General features: G+C 53.8%; 1 protein-coding gene across 1 annotated transcript in view; it reads left to right on the top strand.

Moving 5' to 3' along the window:
- Positions 1–50: 50 nt before the first annotated feature.
- TRIM8 (tripartite motif containing 8) overlaps positions 51–15,401 on the top strand; it is a 30,407-nt gene continuing 15,056 nt past the window's right edge. Inside the window, exons 1-2 of the mRNA XM_041461490.1 lie at positions 51–1,269; positions 1,552–2,207. Coding sequence (XP_041317424.1) covers positions 1,638–2,207 — 570 coding nt within the window. The 5' untranslated portion in view covers positions 51–1,269; positions 1,552–1,637. The remainder of the gene's footprint in view (positions 1,270–1,551; positions 2,208–15,401) is intronic.

Raw genomic sequence — 15,401 nt, 5'->3', positions numbered from 1 at the left:
GAGGCGCCGCCCCCCCTTCCCCTTCCCGCTGCGGGGCTCCGCGCCCCCGCCCGCTTAGCTCCGCGTTCCCCCCCCTCCCCGGCCGCGGCCGCCTCCCCGGGGGCGGCGGGAGGAAGCCGGGGCGTGGGGCTCCGGCGCCCAGGGCGACCCCAAGATGGCTGGAGGAGGCGGCGGGGGCGGGCGCGGGGGGCTGTGCTGAGCGGCCCCGCCGGGACGGGACGGCTCGGCTCGGCTCGGGCTCGCCTGGCCCCGCAGCCCCTCCGCAGAGCCTCGCTGGGCAGGCGGAGGAAGTGGCTCCCGGGAGCGGGGTTGTTCTGGTGACTTTATTTATAATTTCTTTTTTTAAATACCCTTTTTTCTTTTTATTTTTTTAATTAATTTTTTAAATTTGATTTTATTTTTAACGCGCTCCCGGTCTCCGTTCTCAGCCGGGCAGCTCAAGATGGCTGAGAGCTGACTCGGCTCTCCCGGAACCGCTCGCTCCGGCCGGCTCCTCCCGGCTGCCCGCCGCCGCCTCGCCCCTTCCCGGCGGGGCCGCGCCGGGGAAGGCAGCGCTCCGCCGCCGGCTCGGGCGCCGTCCGAAGCATTGTTACCGTCGGGGGCTTGCGACCCCCGGGCCGGCCATGAGAGCGGGCTAGGACGGACCCTGCGGGCGCATTTTTCCCCCCAGCCCTGGTGGGAAGTGAGAGCAGGTTGATTTGGGGTCCGCGGGGCTCAGAACCCCCCGTGGCAAAGCCCGTCCCCTCTCCCATCCCTCTCCGGGAGCGTTGGAGGAGCTGGGCGGGCTGTGCTGGGCTGGCGTTTGCTCTGAATGACCGAGCTCTCCCATTCAAGACCTCGTAATCTCGAAGCAGGCGAGAGAGCTTTTTTTGCTGCTCCTCCGATTTAGAAGCAAATCTCGGGGGCCGCAGAGAGAATTCGTTTTTCCGCCATCGTCATCGTCGCTATTATTATTATTTTTTTAATCTTCCTCCTTTTCCCGTTTTGGATCTTAACCCTTTGATCTGTTTCCTTTAAAAGACTCTGATTCCCAACTCCCATCAGGGGGAGAGGGAGGAGAAATACAGGGAAGGGGAAAAAAAAGCTCGAGCGAGTCGCTGCCCTCAGCTGTTGGCCAGGTTTGGTGGGGGACAAAAGTCCCTTTAAAATATTGAATGTCAGTTGCAAACCTAAGAAAAGAAAAATCTGATCCGGAGTGCTAAATTTAGGAGCTTTATATGGAACTTGGACTCTGCTGCTGGATTTTGTATGGATTTTTTTCAACCTTTGGTAAGTTTCAGTTCACCTTCTGGGGTAAAAAGGAGCAAATGGCTTTTAGCGGGGGACTTTGGGCTGTGAGTCCAACAGAATCAGGTTGGGGTTTTTTGACCATTTGTGTTGTTTTTTTAACGAAGCGATGGGGACGTTGCATTTTCTTGCCGGATATTCCTAGAGTGCTGCTCTGTGGCTTATTTTATCCCCGATTTTAAAATCTGCTGCGGTTTATTATTTATGGCGTGTGCTGCGGGGAGGGGGGAGCCTGTCCGTTCACCCTCAGCCTTCCCCTTTCAGGGAGGACAGACCCCGGCGTCCGCCCCTAGACCGCACTGAGCGACCGAAGCGGCTGGGGGGAAGCGTCGACAGAGCTGCCGGCAGAGATGGCCGAGAATTGGAAGAACTGCTTCGAAGAGGAGCTCATCTGCCCCATTTGCCTGCATGTCTTTGTGGAGCCGGTCCAGCTGCCCTGCAAGCACAACTTCTGCCGGGGCTGCATCGGGGAGGCGTGGGCCAAGGAGTCGGGCTTGGTGCGGTGCCCGGAGTGCAACCAGGCCTACAACCAGAAGCCCAACCTGGAGAAGAACCTGAAGCTCACCAACATCGTGGAGAAGTTCAACTCCCTCAACCTGGAGAAGCCCCCCTCAGTCCTGCACTGCGTCTTCTGCCGCCGGGGCCCGCCGCTGCCGGCCCAGAAGATCTGTTTGAGGTGCGAGGCTCCGTGCTGCCAGTCCCACGTCCAGACCCACCTGCAGCAGCCCTCCACGGCCCGGGGGCATCTCCTGGTGGAGGCGGAGGACGTGAGGGCCTGGAGCTGCCCCCAGCACAACGCCTACCGCCTGTACCACTGCGAGGCCGAGCAGGTGGCTGTCTGCCAGTTCTGCTGCTACTACAGCGGGGCCCACCAGGGACACTCGGTGTGCGACGTGGAGATCCGCCGCAATGAGATCCGGGTGAGTCCAACCATCCTGATCACTCGGGTTTGCCCAGCCTGGGGACCACCCAGCTGCCCTCTTCCCTGCCGTGTCTGTTCCCCTGTGTTTGTGTAGGACCTACACAAAATCCATCCTGGCAGTGCTCCTCCTTCTGCCTGGGGTCCCCTGTGGCAGACATGTTGGGTGGCCTCCCAGCCAAGCAGTGACGGAGCCCGTGGGTGCCAGGGGGACTCCCCAGGGAAGGTGTCTGTGATGGGGGGCCTTTGTAGCTGTTGAGCTGTGGGACCTACGGCCCCTTGGGTGTGCACTCTGTAGGGAAGGGTTGCAGTCTTGGGCCAGGGGCATTTGGAGGGGCCGTCTGCCAGGTTTGTGCCGGGCTATGCAGCTGTTTGGGGGAAGGCAGAACAGCTGCCTGCAGCCGAGGTCGAGTCATCCTAAAACTGGGGTTCCTGGGAGGACAAAGCGGCTGCAGGAGCAGACCCTGTCCATTGAAAGGCCTGTGAATGTCAAACTGCCTGCTCTTCCCTCTGCCTCCCACTGGGGCCGGTGGCCGCCATCCTCTTCCCCCTGGCAATGGAAGAGCTTCGTGTCAGAGACCCGTGACGTGTCAGAGACCCATGACGTCTCACTGGTGGGGATTCGGTCTTGGGGTTTGGCCAAATAATGTGGTTTTTTATTGGGGGCACAGGGCTGCCTCTCTCCCTAGAGCAGTTTGGGCTCTTGTCCTGGATTCGAGGGAAAGCGGGTCTGTGTTTTGCTCTTGGCCAGGCCATCTGGCAGGAGCTTTCACCCCTGGCTCCCCACCCTCCAGTTCTGGCGGGCATTTACCAGCCCTGCGGCCAGCCCTGCCATGACCCTTCTACCACCTTCCCCCTTTTCAGGGTTGCCCCTCCGCTCCCCCTCCGACCCTTCGAAAGAGGCTCGGCGCTTGTCTGCCGAATAAATATTTAACAATGAATTGAATGGTGATTACTGTAAAATGGGGATGATTTCCTGTGTATTTTAATGTTGCCAAAATGAGTCACCATTTAGCAATAAAAAAAACCGAAGAAGTCATAAATAAAAATTGCAGTATAATTACTTTCCAATTGGATGGCCAGGCCTGGGAGTGGGGCGGGGGGGTGCAGCTCTGTGTAGAGAGGAGCCAGCCTGAGCTCACAAGAAGGTTATTTTCCTCTCCAGGTTTTTTGGGGGAAAACCAGCGACCTCCGCGGAGGTGCCAGCAGCTCCGCCACACACGCTGGAAGGGGAAAGACCCAGTCAGTCTTCTGGAGAAGTGCTTTTCTGCTTCTATTTATAGGGAGTCATTTTGGTTTCCCTCTGCCAGGGTGGGGAGCCACCTCGGGAGGGCTGTGCAGGGCTGGGATGGGGTTCTCATGTGCATCTCCCAGGAGCCTTAGCCAGGGACCGAAACTATTTTTCCAGGTCCTTTTCCAGGACACTTTGATCTCATTTATTCCCGCTCTTGCTGCCTGTTTTTTTTTGTTGTTGCTGCCGTTGTTATGGCTGGATGTTCGCCGCTTCTTGCGGATGCACACTGCTAATGACCTGGCAGAAATCTGCCACTGCCTAGGCTGGATTTTGGCCCTGGCTTGAAATTTTAGGATATGTGGCCAGACACCAAAAGTGTTAGACGGTTGTGTCGTAGAGCCATGGAATTATTTTGTGACCTTGGCCAAATCCCTCGGTACCTCCATCACCACGTTATCTTAATTTCCTTTCTCTGTGATGATAAGCTTGTCTCTTCCCGCTGGGCGCGTGGCTCCGTTGGGTGCACAGAGTCTGGGTCAATGAAGGACAGCACCAAGCTGGGGGACGGTGTGCCCAAAGGATCCTCTCTATAGTTGAATCAGTTCTTCCATAAAGTGGCTGGAGTAGGGATGAGCCCCTGAGAACAGCACCCAGCAGGTTGCCAGCCCTTGCTCCACGGCCGTGGCTAGGTCTCCAGCTGAAAGCTGCCAGTTGCCAGCCAGCAAGGAAGGTGGCCTCGCCTCGTTGGCTCCCGAATTAGGGTGCATGAGCTCAGCTGGTGACGGCTTCCCGCCTGCGGGAGCCAGGCCCGGGATTCCTGGCTGCTTGCTCACCCTGCAGCGGCGGTGAGCCGCACTTGGAGCATCCCGAGAAAAGATGGACTGGGACTGGGGGGCAGATGAGTAACGCTGGGCTTGGGAGGTCCGGGGGAGGCCCCATTGTGAGAGGTTTGTTCCGTGTGTGGCTTGTGTTCAGAAAGCCGTTAATTGAGAAATGAGTCAAAGTTGGGAGGATCGGAGCCCTGACCTTGGTGCGGGGGACTCGCAAGTGTGGGGGTTGCAACATCAACTCGCTGTGGAGGGGATGTCCCACATGGTCCAGAGGAGGGACTGGAGCCTGCAAACATGCTCCCCATAAACTCTGCTTTTTTAGCATTTATTCCTCTGGCTGTGTGGCCAACCTGCTTCAAAGGGCACCTTACCCCTGGTTACAGACCGGTTTGAAGGGGAAAAGGGGCTCAAAACTCCTTGGGGACAGCACCAGCACTTTGTCAGCTGGGCTGGCAGTTGGGGCAGAAGTGCTCTGGCTGGGTGAAGGGGGCTGGAGGTGGGTGTCTGCCAGAGGAAGGGGGGTGTCTGTGCAGGGTTTGCCTGAAGCAGAACATGCGCCTGGTGGGTTTGGAGGAAGGACCCTGCTCAGCGTTAGGTGCTGCACAAACCCACAGAGCCCTGGCTCGGAATTAGTTGAACTCTACGGTGCAACTGTAATACAAACAGTAAATAAAATATGTGGTTAATCTTTCTTTCGTGGGCGTATAAAGCGCTTACCTCCCCTTCCCCCCGTGAGATGTTTTCTCCTTTGTTTCCTGTTTTTGTAGCGCTTAAAGAGGAGGGGGGGGAAGAAAAGCCAACAAGGCACCCTCTTTTCTCTTTTTTTCCTTTTTTCTTTTTTTTTTTTTTTTTTTTTTTTTTTTTGCTTCTTCTCATTTTGTTTGTGTCAAGGTCTCAAAATGAAACAGTTTTTCTTCCATCTTTGCCTTTGCTGCCCCAGCCACGTGCCTCCTGCGTGCACAGGGGAACCTGCTTCTAAGGCTGAAAAAGAAAGTTGCTCCAGTGCGAGGTTGATGTGTTGCTTTTTCTTTTTTCCCCATTCAAAAAGGGGGAAAATACATTGCTGGGAATGGAGTATGGGTAAGAAGTCAGCAGTCAGGGAAAGAGACTCACTTGTGGGGTATTACCATGGTTGCCCTGTCTTTGTGTGGGACACAGTTGATTGAGGCCAGGTACGTCTGAGCTCGCTCAGAGGTTTCCCAGCTGCCTCTCGTCAGCTAGAGGTGCCACCAGTGGAAAAGGGCTTGGGTAGAGAGACTCTGCTTCTGTTTTGTTTTGGGGGAAGGAGATAAATTTCTCCCTGTCTGAGCTTCCTAGAAATCCCTTCACATTCTGAAGATCTCTGGTGGCTTTGAACATTAAGCGGGAGAAAATGCATTGTGGTGCTGAGACCTGGAGGAAAGCATTGGGAATCCTCCTGCAGGTGTGTAGGAGCAGCATCCAGCACTGTCCACAGAGCAGTGCATGTTTAGCAAATCCAGGGGGACAGGGACCGGGCTGCTGACTCCATCTGCAACTCAGTGGGTTTGGGCTTTCTTTTTTGGCAGCACCCCACATAAAGCCAACTCATGTGCTTTCTAAATTACGAGAACAAGAAAAAGTGAGTGCTTGGTAGGAGCACAGGAAGAGATGGATGTCAAATCTGTACCAGAAATTCTGATTCTTTGCCAGCTTTGGCCACCACAAAGTCCCATGTGGCATCCCTATGCTGTCATCGGTGCCAGGGATGTTTTGCTGGGACCAAGGCAGTCCCACTCATGGGGAAGCTTGATAGCAGCTTCACTGCCAGCCTTCTGGCATGAGCTGCTCTAGGTTGTTTTACTCTGAAACAGGTTTGGTAACTTGTGATGGACTGGATTTTTACAGGCTTACTTATTTTCCAGATGACTTGTTTATGAGGAGCACGGCACGCAGCTCACTGCAGGCATTGTGAGTACAAGTGCCCAAGTGCTTGAGTGCTAATTTAGCTCTCGTGGCTGTAGGTGGTGTGGCTGGTGCCTGGCAGGCGTTTGCTGTGGCACTCTTTGAGCATACCCGGTCCCCAGACAACTTTTGCAGCAGGTCCTACAAAGCAGGAGTTGTGCAGCTTCTCCCTGTGCCTGCCATCTGAACGTCCAGCAGCACCCCCGAGCTGAACTGCCAGCCCAGCCCAAGGATTAGGTCAGCCTAACCCAGGTCTTTCCTTCCCTGGCTTTGCTTATGCCCTAATTCCTGCCCAGGGGCCTCAGGAATATGGTACTGTGCTCCTAAATGTGGCTGATCATTGTGCCCTGGGATGCTGTCAGTTGGTCACGCTGCCATGATGAGCACTGACTTCTTGGGCCTTGGGCAGTGGCAGAAATCCCAGCACCCACCTAGCCTGGCTTCCAAGCTCCGTGCCACTCACCACATCGATCTGTCAGGCTTTGCTGCTCAGTGTTGTCAGGGGCAGCAGATTTCAGTTCAACCCGTAGCAGCCTGAGCTGCCCTAGAGAGGTCTGGTGGGGCTGAGCCACTCTGCTGCAAACCCCTCTGGGTTTGCTGGCCAAGCAGCAGTGGGTATCCTGGCAGTCCCAGATCTTTGGCTGAACTGGAGCAGTCTCCTGCCTCCGCAGGGTTTGGATTAAGGGCTTTTCCCCGCTGCTTTCCTGCTAAGCTTGAACATTTTCTGTGCCCTTAGCCCATCAGATTGCCCGTGGTTGGTTGCTCCAGACCTGCAGCTGCAAGTCTTTTGTGTAGAGTCAATCCGAGAAGTGACAGCAGAGATGGAGGATGTGGGAGACAGCCTGGTGGGTTGGGTGGGAGGGAGGAGACTTGTGTGGAGGGGACAGCCTTGGTAAAGGAGTAGGACAGGGGCTGCTGTGGAGAATGCTCTCTTCCCATAGGGGACAATGCAGTGCGGATAGGAGCTGTCAGAGAGTGAGGTGGAAAGAGGAGAGATAAGGAAAGGTTCACCTGAGGACCTTGAGCTTGGTTGCAAGGAATAGCAACAATATTTAGCCTAGGCTTACAGCCCTGCTCACCAGACTGCCCTGGCCTACCTAGAGCTTTCCACCTTGAAGCCCTCCCTGAGCAGCGACTTCAAATGAGCCCCTGAGACAGAGGTGTCTTGGTCTGGTCTCTGAACTAGGAGGTCTAAGCCCAGCTTTGTCTGATGATGAAGGCATAACGAACTTAGCCCAGACCCTTGTTTAATCTAAATCTATCGCGTGATACTTAATGTGAGCGTCATGTGTCTGCTGGCATGGAGGTGATCGGCATGCTGTTCTCCTCAAGCCCATGAGCGTGATGGAGAGGGAGAAATAGGAGAGGCATGAACTGCAGTGGGACACCCTGGACTTCTCACCACCCCTCAGCCTCGTGCCTCACACGAGGGAGTCTGGGTGAGCCCTGCAAGGAATGCACAAGCCCCAGGAGTCTCCTTCCCTTCTTCTCCCCTCCCCTTTGCTCCAACAAAGCGCTGTTCTCAAGGTCTCACGCGTGCTCATCCGGGACTGGTCCTGCCAGAGGGGCATCCACAGCCTCTCTGCTGCTTTGGTCTTTGCCTCTGGAGCCAAGGAGTTGCGGGAGGAGCAGAAGAGGGGCTGGCGAAGGGGGTGGGAGGAGAAGGCAGATTTCCATGTCTCACAAAGGGCACAAGCGATCAGATTCGTGCAACTGCCCAAGAATAAAGAGGCTCTTACAGTGCTGGCTGCCCTGACCTCTCTCCTCTCTGCTCCAGAGGACAGCGTGTGACCACACAGGGATTTCTTAGCTGTACTTGGGAGGCGGGCAGCGGGCTTTCTATCCCCAGAGCTGTCTGCAGCTTGCCTTGCAGCATATTGGCCTATTTTTTGCTCGTTACCTATCTGTTTACTGGAAATCTTGGTACATGGTGATAATTTCTTCTTTTCTTCTCTTTAATTTCATGTAATTGTCTTTGGGGTTTTTTTTTCAATCTGACACTGAAATAGGGCTGAGAGCAGCAGTGCTTCCAGAGCAGGGACAAAAGTAACCAGGAAACACAGGGCAAGAGAGGAGGGATCGACACCGAAACAATGAAATAGCCAAGCAAGGAAAGACTGAATGCTCAATAGCACAAGCCTTTGCAGAAATGCCTGGCTAGTGCAGCATTTTATAATCAGCTTCTGTGCAGGGCTGGCCTGCAACAGTAGTGTGATGGGGGAGGAATGCTTTGAATTAGCTGGATGCCAGAATTAATTCTGTCAGAATTCAAATGTACATGTATGTACGGATTTATAAATAAACACTTGGAGCAGGATTTTGCTTTGCCACACAGGCTTCGGGGCAGAATCTGGTCTGGCCTGGCTTTTTTGCTTTTAAAAAAAAATAAAATGCTATGCATCTAGGCTAGGTTCTGGTGACTTTGTCAACTTCTTGCATTTATCAGCAGCCTGTAGGCTGAGGAGATGCTGGTCAGGTTGAAGTAAGGGGGATGGCACAGAGGACTCAGAGCTGCTGAGCTTGCTTGCAATGATAGCCAATTTCCTGCAATGAACCTCTGTTTGCTGGAAGAGAGGGTGAGGCAGATGCTGGGGGACTGGTGGGGAGTTGTGAAATTTGCAGGACCAGGGATGTCCTGCCCTTCCCTTTCCTTCATGGAAGGACAGAGGCAGCTACCCCTCCTTTTCCTGGGAGAGCTACATCCAGCATACTTGGGAATGGGAGGAGGAGATGTCTGGTCCCCAGTATGGAGGGAGGGATGGTTATTCACAGGCATGAGAGACTGGATGCACGCAAAAGTTTTTACATATGTCCCCCAGATGAACTCAAGGAAGAGGTTCTCAGTCCTGGCTCCTTTCTGATAAGGACAGCTTCAGCCTGTTCTCACCAGGGCATCATGGTTGTCCTTCTTCTGTCTTGTGATTCTCTTGTGATGGTAACATGAGCAGAAGTTCCCAGCTCAGCGCGGTGCCCTACACTCTGCAGCGGTGCTGTTGCACTCCAAGCACACTCCAAGTCATCCGTTTGCTGAGATGATGTACCAGAACTGTTAAAAAAAGCCCAAAACATGAATTAATTTAATTTCTCTGTTTCTTACCCCTACTTTTCCTTTTTCAGTTTCTTGCTGTGTGGATGCTTTGATGGGGGGGCTGTCTCTGGAGTGGGCTGGGAAGAGCCGAGCTGTGGATGGCTCCAGATGAGGCAGTTGGCAGGCAGTGATGTTCCGGATGGCTGTGTCTCTCTGAAATATGAGTAAACATTGTCAGAGCAGCCGACTGTATGATCTGAGGCTTTGGGAGGGCTGATCTGCCTTTTCTTCCCTCCACCCATCTCTCCCTGTTCAGGATCCCCCATTTGCTCGGCGTCACCCAGTTCTCCTCTCCCTGCCTGGGAGACCTGGAAGCTTCATCCTAGAACTGTAGCTTTGGAGAAAGGGAAGAAAAATCCTGCATGTCCTAATGGAGGCAGTGTTTTCCCTTGCCATACGACAGCTTAATCTAAACCCTCATTTGAGCCAGTTATTGTGTGGCTTTAAAACCCCATCCCCTGGAAACTAGTCTCCCTCCCACCCCCTTCCCTCCCAGTCAATCCTGGTCGGTGGAGCCGAGCTGCAGGGTCTGGTGCTGGGCCACACGCAGACACAGATCGATCACACTGGGGGGTGGGTTGATATTTCTGTGGCAATGGTTTTTATTGCTGGTTGCTGTTGTTGGGTTGTTGGTAAGTCGGGGGGGTTGGTGTGCACTGTAATGGGCTTGTGCGTGTGGCAAGGGGAGAGGGTAATGTGATTGCGTCCTTCTGCTCATTATCCTCCTGCTACAAGGGGGGGCCGCATCCCTCTCCCCATCTGAATCCATGTGGAGCTGCTGCCTCTGCGGTGGGAGCAGGTTTTCCCTGCAGGTGAACTCCTCTGCGCTCAGACAAAGGGCTGGGGGTGCCGGTGCCTCCCTTTGTTCTTTTCCTGTCCTGGTGCACCCGCCTCTGACGGCAAAAAGCCCCTTGAAGCGTGCCTCTCAAATGGATGGAGCGGAATAAATGTGCTGCGAGGTCTCTGTCCCCCTCACAGACCCTTTGGGGACAGTGCGGGGGCGGGTGCTGCGCTCCCCCTTCCCTCTGGTATTGTGCTAGCCCTTTAGTGATGGGGGTGGCCAGATCCAGGAGGGAATTACTGCAGCTCTCCTGCCACAGCTGCACTGTTGTGACTGGGTGGCTGAGGCCTGCGAGCTCTGTTTTGGTCAGAGGTAGTTTGGTTGTAGGGGGTGGGGATGGAGCCTGCCCCCATCAAGGGAATGAGAGCACATCTGGGGGCTGATTTCCTGCCTCTGGCTGCTGGCATCCTGCACAACAGGGCATCTGGGCAGGGAACTGGAAATAATGCCTGGTGTGAAGACCACCCCTTTCCAAATGCATCTCCCAAGCATTTAAGTCCAGCAGGTAAAACCAAGGCCTGTCCTCCAGCTAAGGAATTTGTAGCTTTCTACTTAAAACAGGGGAGATAAAGATAATTTTAATCTCTGCAACAATCTAAAGTCTGGATGGGGAGGTCAGGGTATTACCCTAATTGAGAGGTAAGCAGAGATGGGGAGACCTGCTAGGAGTCCGGAAGTCCATGGCAGTGTGGGGAAGCAATCCTGGAGACTGGAGCTTGCTTTACTGATGGTGGTACCTTGCAGAGCATGGACCCTGCTAGCTGCCTCTATCCAGGCACTTCCTCCCCTGGTCCTCCCCAAGGCTGATTCCTGCTACAGTCTATGAATGCACATGGTATTAATCTCTATTTACCTAAGTGCTTTTCAGCAATATGATAAATTATAACAAGGTGAAGAACAAAAACAAACCTTCCTCTCTCTCTGCATTAAAACTGCCCACTGGAGCCTTCCTCAGGAAATATTCCTCCTTCCCAAAACACAAGGCCTAGCTTCACAGGAGTGAGAAACAGGAGGCATCTGAAAAGACAGCCTTCGTATGCATGCTGCATGCAGTAACTATTGACAAAGGCATTTGAGGAAAACCTTGTGCTTCCCAAACAGTGGAGGCTGGGAGCGTCTCTCAGTTTGGGTGGGGGAAGGAGGTATCCAGGGGAAGGGGAGCCCATCAGCCCATCTCTTCTGGGTCTGGTGGAGGGAGCAGACATTGATGTTTTGAAGGTCAAGCAAAAGTCATGAGCTGGCCCTGTGGCAGCTGTGCTGGCTGACAGGTAAGGAGAAGCCACCACAAAGCCACGATAGCTGCCTGCTTTTTCTGTGGGTACAGTCTCACCAGGGAATGAAGAGCTACTGTTGTTGGTCCTTTCTGCTCTAGAAAATGGCAGTGGGTCACAGCTAGAAATGGCTTCTCTGGTTGTACGCTGACTGCTGGCGCTGCTCCCCCAGTCCCTGTGCAGTTCTCAGCACATCCCATAACATTTGTGTCTCCACCGCATCCTCTTCGAAAGAGGATAATGAAACTGAAAGGGGGAAGCAGGGCACACTAGAGGCACCTTGGACTGCCAAGCTTGAGGAAGCAGTGCTGGTCTGCCAGAGACCTGAGGAGCTGGATTTTTGAGTCAGAAAATGAAATGCCAGGTAGGCAGAAAGACACCTTATGTGAGGACGGAAACTGAGCATCAAATATGGCTCACGTGAATCAGCAGGATTGGAGTTGTGCAGAGCAGTTCCCCTGGCTCCCTGGGAGGATGGAGCTGACTGGGGTCTGAGCTGTCGAGCTCTGATGGCCGAGTCAAACACGGAAGATAAATGATACTTCAGGGGCCTGAGATCAATAATGTCAAAGACTGGTCTGTAATCGGGTGAGATTAAAAACCAATGACAGGCCTTCTCCTAGGAGCACAAGTCAGCACGTTGAAGGAGAGCAGCAGGGTTTGCTCCTTTACAGTTATTCCCTGGTGGTGCCCACATCCAAAATCCACCTTCCCTGGCTGCCCTCTGCAATATCGGTGATTTCCCTTTCAATCAACATCGACCACATCCTGCAGGTCCCCTACAGCCAAGCCCTCTTCACTGGTCCCTGTGCAGCTGGCCCAGAGTGCTCCTGTCCTTGAGAGAGTGGCTGAGTTGGAGACAAAAGCAATGTGGTCTGGTGCTGGCCACCAGCCTCTTTCAGTGCCTTGGGGTGAGCTGGGACTGCAAGAGGTAGAGGAGGAGAGGAGTTGCTGAAGCAGGAGGTCATATTGGTGCTGTGGGTACTGTGATAGGCCATGTTTTGAAAGATGCTTGGCTTTGGGGAGCATACTGGGGAGAGGAGTTTGGGAAATGAGGGCTGCTGATTACTCTTGCCTTGGTCCTCAATATATTATTTTTATCTGTATTTATCAATTATTGGGTACCATGAGTATTTAGCCACCCATGAATAGGAGACAGGTGGGGTACACGCTCGTGCTGATTTTGGGGGTGCTGATGTTAGATCTCATCATAGAAGTGTTTTTTCTCCTGGTTGGGTGCTAAGCAGGGAGCTGTGTCCCCTGGTTGGCAACAGCCACAGCCTGGCATGGAGAAAATGGAAGTGATTTATTTGCAGGAGCAAATTAAAATAAACTTGAGTCCCTTCTTTTCAGTGTATTCTTAAAAGGGGTGCACAGGGTGCAGGGCAGGGCTCCTGTGAAGGGCACTAGGAAATACGATGTTGCCTCTCTTTTCTGGGTGCAAGGGCAATTGAAGTAGAAGAGGCCATGTTGTCTCCTGCTGCTGCCCCTTTTGCACACACAAGGAGCTGTAGATGCCGTTTGCCTTTGCCCCGGGCTCCTCTTCCCCTTCCTCCCCACTCCCCCACCCCTTCCCCGCCAGGAAGCCTGGCCTTTGTGTGAAGTGATGCCTCCTGACATCAGCCGGGCGCACAATTTCCTCCACAGCGGGGAGGGTGAGTGGGCAAGGAGAGGGGTGCCACATTCCCCAGGATGTGATGCATGGTCTGCTCTTGCTGGAGCGCAGGGTGGCAGCACCCCCGGGGTGGCTGTGTGCCCATCTGGGATCCTGTGGGGAGATGGCTGTCCCCAGCCTTACTGGTATGGTGATTTGCTGAGCTTTGCCTGCTTGTGCTGTTCTGCCGGAAAACACCACACCAGTGTGTTGCTTTTTGCTGCCTAAGACTCCGATTGCTTCAGTGGCATCTTTGTGGGACCCCTCGAGGGATGCATTGTTGGGCTTTATGTAGCTGAAGTGTGACCAGCACTGGATGCAGGGTCTTGCTCTGGGGTTGGCATTGCAGTGCCATGGAGCAAAGGTGGAGGGGCTCAACAGCAAGGCAGGGCCAGGGCTGCGCCAGAGCTCTGGGAGCATCCTGCAGTCCGTGCAGAAACGTCGCTTCTGAAAGGGCAGGTTGCAGGTCAGCGGCAAGGGGATTTGTGGGATGTGGGCTCTTGGCTTCTCCTTGAAGGGGGGCTAGTGCAGCACATGGGAGTTGGCCAAGTGCCTGCCAACAGGAAGCCACTACTGGCACCTTGCCAGGAGTCTGGGGGCCTTGCATCACTTAATTTGAGATGTGTTTACTGGGGGATGGCATTTTGCTGCTGGCTGGCTGGAAACTACAGGTCCCGGCATGCTCCCTCGCGTGTCACCCAGAGGGAGCGTGGTACTGCAGGGTTTGTAGTCTCAGTGCTTGCCACTTTGGGGTTTTGCTGTAACTGGGAAGGGCTCTGATTCAGCATTGCTGGGCACATCCAGGCTGCAAGACATGAGGCTGGTCTCTGCCTCCTGTTTTCCTATCCTGCCACCCACTTGCTCAATGCAAGACCAGGTTGTCCTTTTTATATCACCAGGCTGGGGAGGGGATCTGGTCCTATTCTTACTCATTTGCAACGTAAATATTTTGGTCCCGAATACGTTGCTGGGAGCTGGGTGTCACGTTGAGGAGCATGATTCATTCATGCTGTTGCTGCTTGGAGCACAATGAGGCAGCCCTGGGACAGGTCCCAAAGATTTCCTGTGATCGTGGCTGGTGGGGAATTTGGGACGTCACGTTCGAGTAAGTCAGAGCACTTTTTGCACAATTCCTGCAAGCCAGGAGTACTGTGCCATGCCTAGTGCATTCGGGACTTGCCATCCCCAAAATGTGGTCGTTGTGGGTGGCTTGCATTTCCAGAGGGAGAAATAATGAAGAGCAAGGCTGAGCTCCAGTTCTTGCCTTCTCCAGCTGCTGGTGTGCAGAAAAGGTTGCTGGGTGTAGGGCTTTGTGCCGGGTCCCAGCCAATCTAAGAAATAAAGGTACAAAGCAATGCAAGAAAAAATCCTGCTTCACATCAAGGAGACTCAGGCAGAGTTTCTCCAGTGGGACCAGAGCATCCCTGTGTGTTTTAGAGGGATGTGGCACAACCTGAGGTGAGACGCTGGGCAGATGGGCCAGAGCAGTGGAAGATGCCCCTCCATCCCACGCTTCCACTGGCAGTGCTATGCTGCCAGGAGGGACATTTCCTGTCCCACTTTGGTCACTGGTGCAGGATGGGCTGCACCCTGCACCCCAAGACTGGTTCCCTCCATCCCCCCATGTGTCACTTTGTCCTCCCCATGCTGCTTGAGAGCCAGGTGTGGGCAGCGCCCAGATTCGTTCTGGCATCCTTCGTTAGACACTGTTTGTTCATGCTGCATTTTTCTTTTTGCTGGCTTGTTTGGACACGCACTGGTACATTCACGGCACTCAGGCAGTAACGTGAGTCTCTTTCCCATTAGGAAAGGGGCCAGGATTTGGGGGGGCTGGGAGGGTGGCTTAAGCAGTAGTTTTTGAGATATTTCCTTCTGCTGCCACACCCTGCATGAAAGAGCAATATCCGCGGCTTCAGCTGCTATCGCAAGGCTCTGAACGTCTCTCTTTTAATATAGATTGGTATCATTTTGCATTTTAAAGTAAAAACACGCTGCAAGCTGCAGACAGCTGTCGGTTGGCAGCTTTGTTTGAACATCTGGTATTGCTGGGCTGCTGTTCAGCGCGATCTAACTATGGGATTCATAAAGATTATAATCCAGGCTTTCAGATTCTCAACAACCACCTCACCAAAAAAAAAAAAAAAAAATTGGTAAGAGAAAAAACCCAACAGGGAGGCAATGGAGGGTCCTTGGTGTTCTGCAGACTGTGGTCATGGTCACTGGGGTGGATGGACTCGCTGTACCTTTCCTTGGCTGCCCACAGGTGCTGACAGGCTGCTTCCAGCCTGCAAAATGCCAGGCACTGGGGAACTGTAGAAGTGCAAAGTCTTTTCCCTGCTTCTGTTTTTTCCAGC

Source organism: Pyrgilauda ruficollis, unplaced genomic scaffold (genome assembly GCF_017590135.1).
Source record: "Pyrgilauda ruficollis isolate IOZ18807 unplaced genomic scaffold, ASM1759013v1 scaffold15, whole genome shotgun sequence".
NCBI lineage: Eukaryota > Metazoa > Chordata > Aves > Passeriformes > Passeridae > Pyrgilauda > Pyrgilauda ruficollis.
Note: the sequence above shows the minus strand (reverse complement) of the source record. Positions and strands in the feature narration are given on the sequence as shown.